The sequence below is a fragment of the Desmodus rotundus genome, chromosome 4 (assembly GCF_022682495.2).
Source record: "Desmodus rotundus isolate HL8 chromosome 4, HLdesRot8A.1, whole genome shotgun sequence".
Lineage (NCBI taxonomy): Eukaryota > Metazoa > Chordata > Mammalia > Chiroptera > Phyllostomidae > Desmodus > Desmodus rotundus.
In genome coordinates this window covers 63,491,265-63,504,529 of record NC_071390.1, presented here as the reverse complement: position 1 = coordinate 63,504,529, position 13,265 = coordinate 63,491,265, and the positions used below count along the sequence as shown (strand labels likewise).

At 45.2% G+C, this 13,265-nt stretch overlaps 1 protein-coding gene across 4 annotated transcripts in view; it reads left to right on the top strand.

Annotated features, from left to right (window-relative positions):
- The window catches only part of GRID1 (glutamate ionotropic receptor delta type subunit 1), a 725,082-nt gene that overhangs the window by 701,713 nt on the left and 10,104 nt on the right, over positions 1-13,265 (top strand). For all 4 annotated transcript variants that reach the window (XM_053923340.1, XM_024561244.3, XM_053923339.1 and 1 more), the window contains 2 exons: positions 6,173-6,339; positions 12,779-13,019. In XM_053923340.1, the coding sequence (XP_053779315.1) occupies positions 6,173-6,339; positions 12,779-13,019 (408 nt within the window). The remainder of the gene's footprint in view (positions 1-6,172; positions 6,340-12,778; positions 13,020-13,265) is intronic.

Sequence of the window (13,265 nt, the reverse complement as noted above, 5' to 3'; positions counted from 1 at the left end):
ATCATTGAAAATCAATGTGTTTCTTTGCCCTACTGATGGTGTGCAATTTCAGACTTCAAGGGAAGAGACATTGATTCTTCCCAGTGAGGGCTTTCCCTTTTCCTTTATACCAAACCCACTTCTTCTCCCTTGGAGATATAAGAAACCATCTCCCACTAAGGCAATACTAAGCTTACTAAGTAAGACTGTTTCTTCCCAGAGTGCCAGATGCCCTGAAAGTGCATGCAGCCATAAAGCTTCTATGGGGTTAGGTGCTGGAGGCAGACATCATTAGCAAAAGCTTGGCCAGGATTCAGTAGCATAAGAGAAAAAAAGCAGCAGTGTAACAGAGGCAACTGCTTGGGTACTCTGTATGGCTCTTCCAGGATACTGTAGCTGTACTTCTGATGTGTAAGACAGTAAGACTGTTTGTAGTCAAGTTGATCTGGTGAGATATTCAAGCTCTGCCAGTAGCTGATTCTGTGATCTTGGGCATAGTCCTTTCAGAGCCTTGATTCCCTTGGAAAATGGATATTATTTGTACCATGGAAGTTTGTCCTGAACTTACTAAAAAGAGGATGCATGGGAAAGCATCAAGTAGAGGGCTCTGTGGGAAGAAGACATCATTGTGACTTTCCTTTAATATTTGTTCTCAATAGCCTTGGTCTCTCAACCCTATGATTTCTCCTCCTCTATTTATTGCTCTAACCCAAGACCCTTGAGACATAATACTAAACATGGTCTCAAAAGAAGGCCAGAAATTAATTGATACTGTGGTCTATATCTTTGGCTCTCAACTTTAGCACACATCAGGATCACCTGAAGAGATTGTTAAAACATAGGTTTTTGGGCCACACACTTCCAGAGTCTTATTCAGTGGGTCTGATATAAAGCCTGAGAAAAGTTCTCCTGATGCTCCAGGGAAAACAATTTGATAACCACTGGCATAGAGGATGTTAAAGCTGGAGAAAACCTTAAGGATTTTCTGGACTGTTTTCCACTTATAAAAATTGGTAATGAGTCAATAACTGGGCCAGGACTATGGCCCAGTCTAATAGTCTTTCTAAGTTACCAGGCTAATGAGTGAGGACAAGTTCAAGTATTATTTCCCCCAAGGCAATTGCATTTTAATGAGGATCCAACCCTTAAGCTGTAAGGATGATGCTGGTATGATTATCATGATCATGAGAATAGTGTCTTTTTTAACTCATTTTTATTGTTGTTCAATTACAGTTGTTCCCCTTTCTCCCCCATTATTCTCCCCTGCCCATTCCCACTCCCACACTATCCTACATTGAATGTGGAATGTAGGATAGTGTTTTATTGTTTGAGTTCCTTCAATGCATCAGTCATTTACCATGGTATCTGTTTCTGTGATAAACCAATGAGTTCCAGATGAGGTCTCTTAGGCCCAGAAAGTTCAGGTGGCTGGCCAAGGACACTAGGGGAAGGCCAGGTCTACCCATATCCAGACTCTTGCTCTCGCCAACATACCATGCAGCACTGTCTATCAAATGGAGTTGAAGACTTTATAAAGAAAGTTAAGAAATCAAAGAGAAGGTACTGTAAGAATAAGGATATGGAGGCATGAGAAATTATTTGTTACCCTCTCTAGCCCTTGCTGTGCTCCTCACTATTGACTGTATTTCTCTAGAACATGGAAATGCCAGAATTGGATGGGACATTATTTGCAGAAATTGTCTTGCAAAACTAGTGCCTGGCCATCAGGAGCTACTGTCTGCTGCCATAGCCCTAGCACATCTTCATCATCTAGGTCTTCTTGCCCAAGTAATGGATAGCCTCCCTGGAACCACCACAATGGGTTTCTTATGGCCACACACACACACACACAAATACAGCATCCATCCTACCAGATGACCTTGCCTCTCAGTTGGTTGTGTTATCTCATTGTCCAGCTCTATTCTATTTACTCTGTTTTGAAGCCAGGAGCCAAATTGACTTTGTATCCTGTAGACACTTGAAGAAAGCAACCATTATACAATTGTGTGAGAGCTCATCTGGCCCTCCCATGAGCCTGGTGGTGTGCCTGTTCTTGCTGGTCCAGGGACTGATCCAGGTAAAGGGTGGCAGGTTTCCCTACAGATTCCTGGGGTGGGCTATGAACATGCCTGAGGATCCTGCTGATGGTCTGCCCTACATTTTATGTCATTTTGGACAGTCTTTCTATTGTTTTGAGAGACCAGAGAAAGATAGGCTCCTTATCTCAAGCTAAAGGTCTGCTTTTCCTGAACCCTTTGTGGCTCTCCATGTGCTTCATACCTGTGTTCACTTTTCTGCTGCTTCCCTGGGGGTTGTGGGCTTATACTCATACATGCACAAATACACATTCCCAAGCACACACATGCACACATTCACACACACAAATGCATACATTCATGTGCACAGATTCTCCTGTGCACACACACACATACCATCCACACACTCTCACAGAGTGGTTTCTGACTTGGTCATGGTGGAGGAAAAACAGCTGACAGATTGATCTGAATCAAGCACAGACCATAGGAAGGAGAATGAGACAGAACTTGTGTTGAGCCCTCATTATGTGCCAGGTGAAGTGCCTTGCATCTTGTTAATTTCATACTCAGAATAATCCTCTAGGAAGTGATTATAGGTCCCAAAAACTTTAGGCTCACTGAAGGGCTGAGATGTGGAGTAGGTGTGTCTTCACCCAGAATCCTGCTCTTTTCACCACACTATGCTCAAGGAGCAAGGCTGAACCACTAACATGGAGTTACATGATCCTAAGGAGGACCTAGGAAGCTCTAGGATTCTGAAGAAGTGAGGAAGGGAGGTTGGGATGGAGAGTGTTTCATAAGAGTAGAGCCCCACTGGAGCTGGAGCTTCTGATTTGGCCCACATACAAGATGTGGCACATCAGCCCCTCGGGGTCCTCCCTGTTCTGGCATTGTTAGGTATCAGCCACATGCTTCTTGAAGCAGACAAAAGAAATATAATAGTAAATCTAGGCCCTGTTTACAAATGAGATTGAGGGTCTGGGGTCAGTCAGCATTTCAACAAGAGAACTTCTACAATACTTTCCCTTCTTCTTGTCTGCATCCCTGGTTAGCAGGGATTGGCCATTGAGATATTGCCAGTATCCATGCCATATGTTTTCTGCCTTCTCAGCTTAGGCTGACAAGACTATAAATGCAACTTCCTTCATGCAACTGTGCTCACCTGTCAGCCCAAACTGGAGCCACAAATGCTTGAGGCTTGAAGAAATCCAAGTGCCCCATCAGAATGGCCATGCCAGGCTTTTGTCAGAATCAGTTTCCACTTGATGTAGTCCAGCTTATTTCTTTTTCCTTTGTGGAACATCACTTGAAAGGTAGAAGCAAACCTGATCTTAATTTTTCCTTCAGCATGACATGCCCTTTTGAAATCGTACAAATAACGATGTCTGATTGTCATGTTGAATTGTGACCATAGATGTAAAATGCTCCAAAGTCAGACTAAAGCCAAATACTAGGTCATAAGTCATTTTGCTGAGAAGCTTGGTTACTAAGAGGTGGAAAATGTATATCTTTTCATGAGAAAACTTGTTTGTCAGCAAGAAAATGTTCTGAAGGCTGTTATCTTCCCATATGGAGGGAGAGAGATGAGTGTAATTTTGCAACCTGGGTCAAAGTCCTTTAGGGGCTTCTGAAATTGGGATGGCCAGGAATGAGACTTTGATGTAATCCTTGAATTGTTTTCCTGAGGTGAAAGTCAGTGGGTGGCACAGGTGTGTCACCGGACAAAATTGCATGAATGGCCAGTAGCAGCCTGTTCCAGGGATGTCACATTCTGCTCACAAATCCTTCTGATGTAAAACTTGTGATGAGAAAATGAGCTATTTTGGCCAATCAGCACTTTGGGTCCCAAAGAAAGTCAACTCTTGACCAGCTTCATGTAAGCAACTCTGGTACTCTTTGGAAAGTCTCAGTAGACATAAAGACTGAACTGAATAAAGAAAGGAGACAGGAACACACCCTTGACAACACTGTGAAGCTGGTGGCTTGCCAACATGGCCTTTTGTTGCCTGAGATGTTTCAGCCCAGACACCACCCCCAGACTGAGGTCCTCTAGCATCTGTGGGAGCTATGGTGGGAGGGAAGGAAAAGGCAAAGAGGTGTATGCTCACTATAGAAATAAAACCAAAACCTTTTCTGCATTAAGAATATTATGCTCTATTTTAAGCTGGCCAAGTAACAATTCCTGGTTTGCATCTCCTTCCAAAATGCAAAGCAGCTTACATTTTTTTCTGAGTGCCCAAACTCTAGACAAAATGGCTCAGGATAGAATTGAGCGTCTGCTATGGATGGTTGTGCTGGAGTGGGACTTCAGCTGTGGCTGCAGGCAAATCCCTAAAGGGATAATCTGCAACTATTGCATTGACACAGAAACAGTGACACCAAAAACTAGGTCCTGTGTATGTGTGAATGTGTATACATAAATGTGTGCATGCAGGTGTGTATACGTATGTGTTTGTGCATGTGTGTATGTGTGTGCATACTCTTTTTTTTAAAAAAAAATTTATTGTTGTTGAATTACAGTTGTCTGCATTTCCCCCCCATCCCTCTCCCCGACCCCAGCCAAACCCACCTCCCTCCCTTGCTTCCACCCTTCCTTGGTTTTGTCTATGTGTCCTTTATAGTAGTTCCTGAAAACCCTTCCCTCCCATTATCCCCTCCCACCTCCCCTCTGGTTACTCTCAGATTGTTCTTAATTTCAGTGTCTCTGGTTATATATTGCTTGCTTTTTTCTTTTGTTGATTAGGTTCCACTTAAAGGTGAGATCATATGGTATTTGTACCTCACCGCCTGGCTTATTTCACTTACAATAATGCTCTCCAGTTCCATCCATGCTGTTGCAAAGGGTAGGAGCTCCTTCTTCCTCTCTGCTGCATAGAATTCCATTGTGTAAATGTACCACAGTTTTTTGATCCACACATTTACTGATGGGCATTTAGGCTGTTTCTAGCTCTTGGCTCTTATAAATTGTGCTGCTATGAACATAGGACTGCATAGGTTCTTTTGGATTGGTGTTTCAAGGTTCTTAGGATATAATCCAGCAGTGGAATTGTGCGGTCAAAAGGCAGTTCCATTTTTAGTTTTCTGAGGAAATTCCATACTGTTTTCCACAGTGGCTGCACCAGTCTGCGTTCCCACCAACAGTGCACTAGGGTTCCCTTTTCTATGCATCCTCTCCAACACTTATGTGTGGATTTGTTTATGATGGCCATTGTGACTGGTGTGAACTGCTATCTCATTGTGGTTTTAATTTGCATCTCTCTGATGGCTAGTGATGCTGAGCGTCCTTTAATATGTCTCTGGGCCCACTGTATGTCCTCCTTGGGGAAGTATCTGTTCAAGTCTTTTGCCCATTTTTTAATAGTTTTTTTCTTTTTTTCTTCCTGGAGTAGAGTCATTTGAGTTCTTTATATATTTTGGAGATTGGGCTCTTGTCTGAGGTATCATTGGCAAATATGTTTTCCCATACTGTTGGTTCTCTTTTCATTTTAATGCTGTTTTCTTTAGCCGTGCAGAAGCTTCTTAATTTGATGAGGTCCAATTTGTTTATTCTTTTCCTTTATGTCCCTTTGTATGTGCATACTCTTGTATGGGTAAAATACTCGGTGAAAGGCAAATGGCAGAAACCAACCTGGTACCATAATGTCAGGATCATGTCCTTAATGGGTCTTCCCCTTGCATAATAAGACCCTGGTTTAGATATTTAGTCACAGCTACTTTGGGCCTCTGAACCTAGGGCTATCTCCCATGTTCACCCTAAGCAGGGCCCAGACCAGGTTTGTGTAGTAATAAGTTGATACTATTATGCTCCCCCTAAATCTCTGGTTGGAAAAATCTCAGTTCCCTGGGGTCAGACTTTTTGTCATGTCCAAGGTGAGCCTGCTACTCTGAAAAACAGGTCTATGCCACTCTGAGATGTGGTGCACTGAGCCTGCTAGAGGCAGCATCCCATGCTTTTCTGTGTAACCTCAGTCAATGATATCAACCAGTGGTGGAATCTGTAGAGCAGAAAATTGGAGGAGAGTTTGTGGTGCTGGATGGTGGGCAGGAGGAGCTATTTAGAAGAGTCCCTTAAAATCCCACCATCGAGATGCCTCACTGCTTGAAACTAATACAGCAGGCCAGGCCTGTCTGATTGCATGATAACTTTCGTCTTTCAGGCAAAGAAGGGGAACTATGCCTTTCTATGGGATGTGGCTGTGGTGGAGTACGCAGCCCTGACTGACGACGACTGCTCTGTGACCGTCATCAGCAACAGTGTCAGCAGCAAGGGCTACGGGATTGCCCTGCAGCACGGCAGCCCCTACAGGGACCTCTTCTCCCAGAGGTAGGCACAATCATCAAAGCAGCTCTGGTAGCCCCCTCTGCTGAGGTGGGAGGATAACCTCCTCTTAGGAGATGAGAGCCAAGACAAACTTGTTCATTCATCACCTTTTCCTCAGCACTGACTGTGTGCCAGTACTTGATCCTCCTCTCACCCTCACTGGTTCTGTGCCAGGTCCTGGGCTACACAGCAGGAAGTATATGATCCCTTCCCGTGAAGGTGCATAGTATCTCCGGGAAATGTGATGTGAGAAGGCGATGTCAGCATAGGGCAGTAACTGTGACAGAGAGGACATTCTGGAGATGAAGGAGGGTATCTGATCAGACCCAGAAGAGCAGGGAGGGCTTCCCAGAGGAAATGACTCCTGTAGCCTGAGGATGAGAAGGAGTTAGCTAGATAGTCCCAGTAATTTAAAATTAATGAATAATTAATTGGATCTGGCAAGGGCCTAGTAATTACTTATTTTTATTTTAAGATTTTTTTATTGTTATTCTATTATAGTTGTCCCAATTTTCCCCCTTTGTTCTCCTCTGCCTATCCCACCCCCTACTTCCACAGTCAATTCTCACACTGTTGTCCATGTCCATGGGTCATTCGTATATGTTCTTTAACTAGTCCCTTCTTTCCACCATTATCTACTTTTTAAGATAAATGCAAAGTAGGAGGAGTCAATGTGGAGACTTGAAAAAAAGTGAGGTCAGAGAAGCAGATGGACTCCACAGTTATCTGTACATCGACTAGGGGTAAGATGCTCTCTGCTGGGGCAGAGAGGGGCCCGGCCCTCATTACATGCCTTGTCCTGGTCCTCCCCAGATCAGCTTCCTGGTAATTATTACTAGGAAATGGTAGGAGTGTTGGAGGAAGTGGGGAGGAGTGCTGTATAGGTAGGCATATTCAGCCTGAGACAATATACATGGATTCCCTCCACCAGAAATGAATACAGTGCATCTAGTTTGCATTGCCTTATACTTAGCTTCCCATGTTATTTGCTGGTGTGAATACATCCCTTGACCCTGATCTTCTCTTTTCCCCGGGGCATGATCAAGTTTCTAAAGGCTCTGTCTGGACACCTGGTCAGCCCCCTTGAGTAAAATATTCTGTCATCAACCACCCCTGTTTCCTGCCACAGTTGTTTACCCTGGTCCTTGACCAGGTGACCTGGCCTTAGCAGAGAGGGTGGAAGTGAAGAGTATGGGTAAGCTCAGTGGCCTTTTGCCAGGAAGCAGCCTGATAACCGGAGCTCTAATTCCTAGGGACATCTAAGCCTTAAGCCCACCACTCACACATGTCTGTGAGGTGACATCCTGGTGGGTGAAGGGGGCAGAACTACAGGGCCTACAGGGCATAAGGACAGGCTCTGCTGTGGTCCACCAAAACTCAAAATGTGGCAGAGGTGTCCAAGTGAAAAGGCCTAGAGGGTGGTCAGGCTTAGGGGTAAACTCCAGTTGCCTGACTAATGCACACATTCCAGCACTGAGGGTCACCTATTGGAGGGGCAGGCATCATTAGAGATCATCAGTTTAACCTGGGGTCACTCAGCCAGCTGCTGTCAGAGCTGGAAGGAGAATAAAGGTCTGCTGAGCCCCAGTGCTCTGCCCATGTTGCTGTCAGGTCTACCACCTTTTGTCTCCTACCTCACAGATTTTGACTGGGATCTTCTCATCATGGGCTCTTGAGCCTAAGCCCCATCAGGGGAAGGCCAAGGAGGAGGGCCTCCGACTCATCCATTCAGAGGCTCATTTGCAAAACTGGGAAAAGGGAAAGAACTAATTAAGTTAAATCAGGCTTTTGTGTTTTCTCTGGATTTTAATCAAGTATACATTCTGTGCCTCTGTTTGCTCCCTGTAGCATAGAGATATGACAAGGGAGAAGGAGTAGTGATTTATCAATTGCTCAGATTAAAGGCAATTGATGAGAGAATGGCTTCTCTCCAGATGTATAACACACTAATGTTCTTGAGGTTTACCTCAGCCTGCATTCTGAGACAGGAGGCTCAGGGCATTCCACAGACCATCAACCTGCGGGCACCTCTCTGGAGCAGATGGCCAAGGAGCTTGGGGAGCAATGTAGTAGCAGCAGCAGCAGCAGCATCAGGTAGCTAATGTGCCCTAGGAGAGAGCTCACAGAAACACAAGGGCCCCCAGGGAGGAAAGCACAGAGTCCCTGTGCACTCACCCTGTTCAGAGATCTCCTGCAAGTCTGCTGAAGTGAATGCTGATGCACAGAGAAAGGAGAGAGTTTGACTCTTAGCTGGATTGTTCAATGGAGTCAGGGCAGTGGGGGTTTCAAACGATGTTAGAAGGGGACCTGGGGATACTCAACCTGGAGATGAGTGGGGAGAGGGTGGTTGCTCACCCCCAATATCTTGCTGGATGCAGAAGGAATTTGATGTCCTTTGTGTGCCTCCAGAGGGCAATGGACCAGGACCAGTATGGGCATGTAGGGTCCCAGAGAAGCAGACTTGCCCTGGAATAGGCCTGTGCATTTTTCTCCACTTGCTGACTGCAAGGCTCTATTAAAAATTTCTCCCAATAGAGACCCTGTGGACTGCTCCCCCTACCCCAGGGGTCATCATAAACAAAAGTGGCTACCTCAGTTTCCTTGTTATTCTGGCAAGAAGTGATTTATTACTCTGCTTGAATCAGAAGGCCATGTGTTCTATGACTATAGGTAAATGTTGCCAGTGGATTATGCTGGCCTCCTTAATTATGTCATCTGTCTCTATATTGCAGCCCTTTCTGGGCTGGAAACACCACCCTCTCTGGCCTGGGCACATGGGTGTCTACTTGGGGGGATGCTTGGATCTCAGGTTGTCAATTGACTGCTGCCAATGGCTGTTTAAGAGGCTCTGTTGTTTGGTACATACAGAACTGTGAGCTGTCTGCAGCTGGGGCATGCCTGAGAGGAACAAGGCTGCAGGTCCAGAAATCAATGCTCCATGCCATGAACAGAAAAAAGGGTCTTGTGTAAATAACAGATCCCAGTCTTGTCTGAAACTACTGTTATCTTCTTTCCCTTAGTTCCAGGAACTAAGCTATTTCTCTGAATTTGCCTATGGTCCCTTGCTTTGGCAAAGGACAGGGTCTATAGGCTACAACTTATGTGTATGGTGGGGGTTAAGAGCTATAGCCCATTTATGGACCATGGCATGCAGACTGGGCATTCAATAAATGTTTAGCAGCTTAATACCCATTTATAGAGCAACTATTGTGTAGCAGTCTCCACAGCTATTGATTGAAGGAAAACACCTGCAATTATATATGTCTGGAAAGTAGAAAAACTGGCTTCAGGAAGTGGCTATTATCACTCTGGCTCCCTCATAAGCAGTATAGATTATTATGCTGTCCATTAGTTTAGCCTCATTCTAGGAATCAGTCTGTGCCTGTGACTTGTTTTATATTTCCTCTGTTGCTTACATGTTTAAATTTTCTTTTTGATTGGTTTGGTTTTTATTTTACTTGATGTTTTCATGTAAATGCCTTACATTTGTCCTGGAATAATATTGGGCATAAAAAATACATACAATTATAAGGAGCCAAAAGAAGAGACACATCAGCAAAATGAAGCAGCCTGCCTGACACTGCAGTCAATGAGTGGGAGAGTGGAAACTGGCCCCACAGTGTGCTCTGGCCGGTCTCATCATCCCCTATGCCAGAATCTGACTCTCAGAGAGCGGGCTGGCTGCACTATCACCTAATGTTCTGGAAAGATCATGACCTCTCAGGTCAGCATGACCCAGCTCTGAAGAGGAGCTTTGCTACTTTCTAACTACAACTGTGGACAAGTCATCTATATTCTGAACCTCAGGTCTTCAACAGGTAAAACAGACAAGTAAGAATTACTTTGCAGGCTCTTATGAGGATTAAAACAATGTGAATTCATCAGTTCCCACTATGTTCTCAGTAAAAGGCAGTTCACGTCAATACTGGGCCAATAGGACTGCTGGTCAATATGGCTACTAGACCGCAACTATTAACCAGCTTTTATGATCTTTAGCTGAGCAGTAGGCATGTGTTCCTTCTTTTCATTTTGCCACAATAATTCTGTGAGGTAGGTGCATTTATTGTTATCTCAGATGTTAGTGATGAGAGAGCTCAAGTGGTGAGGTTTGTTAATATGACTAGTAAAATGTCAGAGTCTGGGTACGAGCTGATATCCATCAGAGCACAGTCTGTGCTGATGAACATGAAGCTTGGCTGATTCTCCATGGTGAGCCAGTACTTCAGCCAAAAGTCTTCTCAGAGGCCCCAAGGTCCTGCATATTCAGCCCAGGGTTTCTGTAACAGCTCAGAGGCCCAGCCTACTCGTATCTACCAACAGAGACTTCATGAATGGCTGGCCAGCATGGACCAATGGACACACAGACATGCAGCTTCCCTAACACATCCTCAGCACAGAGGTAGCAGGACACTGCAGCTGCCCAGTTAATCAAGGAAAGTGCCATGTGAGAGATCTCTGGCCTCAGCAGTATACCGAGCACGATCCCATGCTACACAAATGCAGCATGTAAATCATGTGTTTATCTCAAGGGCCAAGCTTCTACATGCACAGCCACACTCTAAATCTTTTGTATTGATCTATAACCTGTGCACTTAATGGACATTAACTCATTATCTCATCATGGCCATTTTAGTTTAGGTTTATTTTTAATATTCAGTTAATAAATTTACATAATTATTGATACAACAAACATCCAATGGATGGCCCAAGTTGTGCTGGCCATTTTAGGGGAAATCATGGAGAGAAACACACAGCCCCTGTCCTGAAGGATCTATTCACTTACTGGGAATCTAGGGTCTTTGTTGCAAAGATGAGGAAGCTGAGATTAACAGGACAAGTCACTTATCTGGGGACAGCAAACTGAGGTCTGGTGCTTCCAAAACCTTCTCTGTACACTGAGTTGGGCTAATCCCAGCCAGCAAGAGGCCATGCTATGCTGCACCCATGATGCTGACAGGCCAGGGAACCCTCTCAGGCTGTTACCTTCCCTGTCCACTTGTGACAGGCTGTGCATGGGCATTGAACTCACCCTCAGCCTATGTCACAGCTGGCCTGCATTACAGATCCAGGGCAAAGACTGCTCAACTGAGCAGTTGACAATGAGTTTCTCTTGGTTATAAAGAACCACCACTCTCAAACTCTATAAACCCAGAGGGGGTCAGAGAGGTCCAGAGAGTGTTGTCAGCTGAATATGTTAGCATAGTTTAGGCTTAAAGATACCCCTCCACAAATCGAAAAGCTTGAGTGTGAGGAGCCTCAGGGCTACCAGCTACCAGTAGCTTGCTGTTCAGACCCCTGGATTATGGAGGGAGCCCTTAAAATAGCATAACGAAGGAAAACTGCCACTCAGCCACTTACTTGGGGAATATGGAAACAGTGGGTGTTGCCACACATTTGCATGAAGTATACAATCGAAACTTCCTCCCACCCTCTCAGAGCCCATGATCTATCTTGGTTCCACTCGCTTCCTTGTCTTCATCTCCAACATCCTCCTCCTCATGCACCACACCCCTCATCAGTCTCACTGGCCACATTTTAACTTCTCAGACATGCTGAACATTTATCTCACTTCAAACGTGATTCTAGTCTCCAGAAGGTTCTTCTTCCTCCTTACTTTATGCTAATCCTGCTGCCAACTGTAAAGGGACTTTGGCAAGGCATCTCACCTCTCTGTGCCTCAATTTCCTTCCATGTAGAAATGGGGAAATGGAAGTAACCATCTCAAAGGGTTGACATGAGGATTGTATATGATTTGTTAAGCACTTAGAATACTTCTTAACACTTTCCTGTCACCCTTGATGAGGTTTTCCCTAAGCCTCCAGTTTAGGCCATCATCCCAATGCTATTTCCAAGCACTCCACCTTCATTTCATTGTATGGTCACAGCTCTGTCTCTAGATGGTCTGATTGTTTTCGTGTTTGTGTATGTGTCTCTAGACCGTAAGCACAGTGGCATTGAACATCCTACTTGGTACAATGAAGATGCTCCTTAAATCAAATAAACAAATGAATGATTTGGTGAATCCTAGTGGGAGGGAGTTAGGATACAGGTATTGAAGTTTGAGAGAAAGCATTTTGTAAGCATGAACATCCTCAATCCACAGCCTAAGTGTGTGACTCATCCATTTGTATATTTCCTGATTTCATCCTCCGAGAGTGCCCCAGGATCCCATGTGAAGGGTCCTTGTGTGTTTTGCTATTGGACTTTATCCCTGGCCAGGGGGACAGGGTGGGAGAGGTCATAGAGGCTTTTGAGGAGGAGAGTGACAAAACCTGATGTGATTTTGGAAAAAGCATTCTGCCTGCAGAGTGGAGAATGGACTGGGTGGGGAGGAAAGGTGATGCAGATAGCTGCTATGATGGTTCAGCATTGTCTTTGGTGAGGCCATTGTGGTGGGGAAGGGGCTGAGACTCCCATGGCTCATGTGGATTATATCTTGCAGAATCCTGGAGCTGCAAGACACTGGGGACCTGGATGTGCTTAAACAGAAGTGGTGGCCACACACAGGCCGTTGTGACCTTATCAGCCATGCCAGTGCCCAGGCTGACGGCAAGTCCCTCAAGCTGCACAGCTTCGCCGGTGTCTTCTGCATCCTGGCTGTTGGCCTCCTCCTCGCCTGCCTGGTGGCTGCCCTAGAGTTGTGGTGGAACAGCAACCGGTGCCACCAGGAGACCCCCAAAGAGGTCTGTGCTCTGGGTCCTGCTTTTTCCTGAGTAACTTGTCTGGAAGCAGTCTTTTATATCGGGGATGGTGTCATCATTTTATTTTGATTTTAAAGCCAAAAAAAATGTAGGGGATGTTTTCATGCTTGAACTAAGTATCAAGGCACCAGCCATGGCCACACAAGTCCTGGCTTTATCTACAGAGTGGGTATAGCATGAGCAGCACCAGAGATCCCTTCCCCACCCTGCCCTACTCATGCGCCTCCT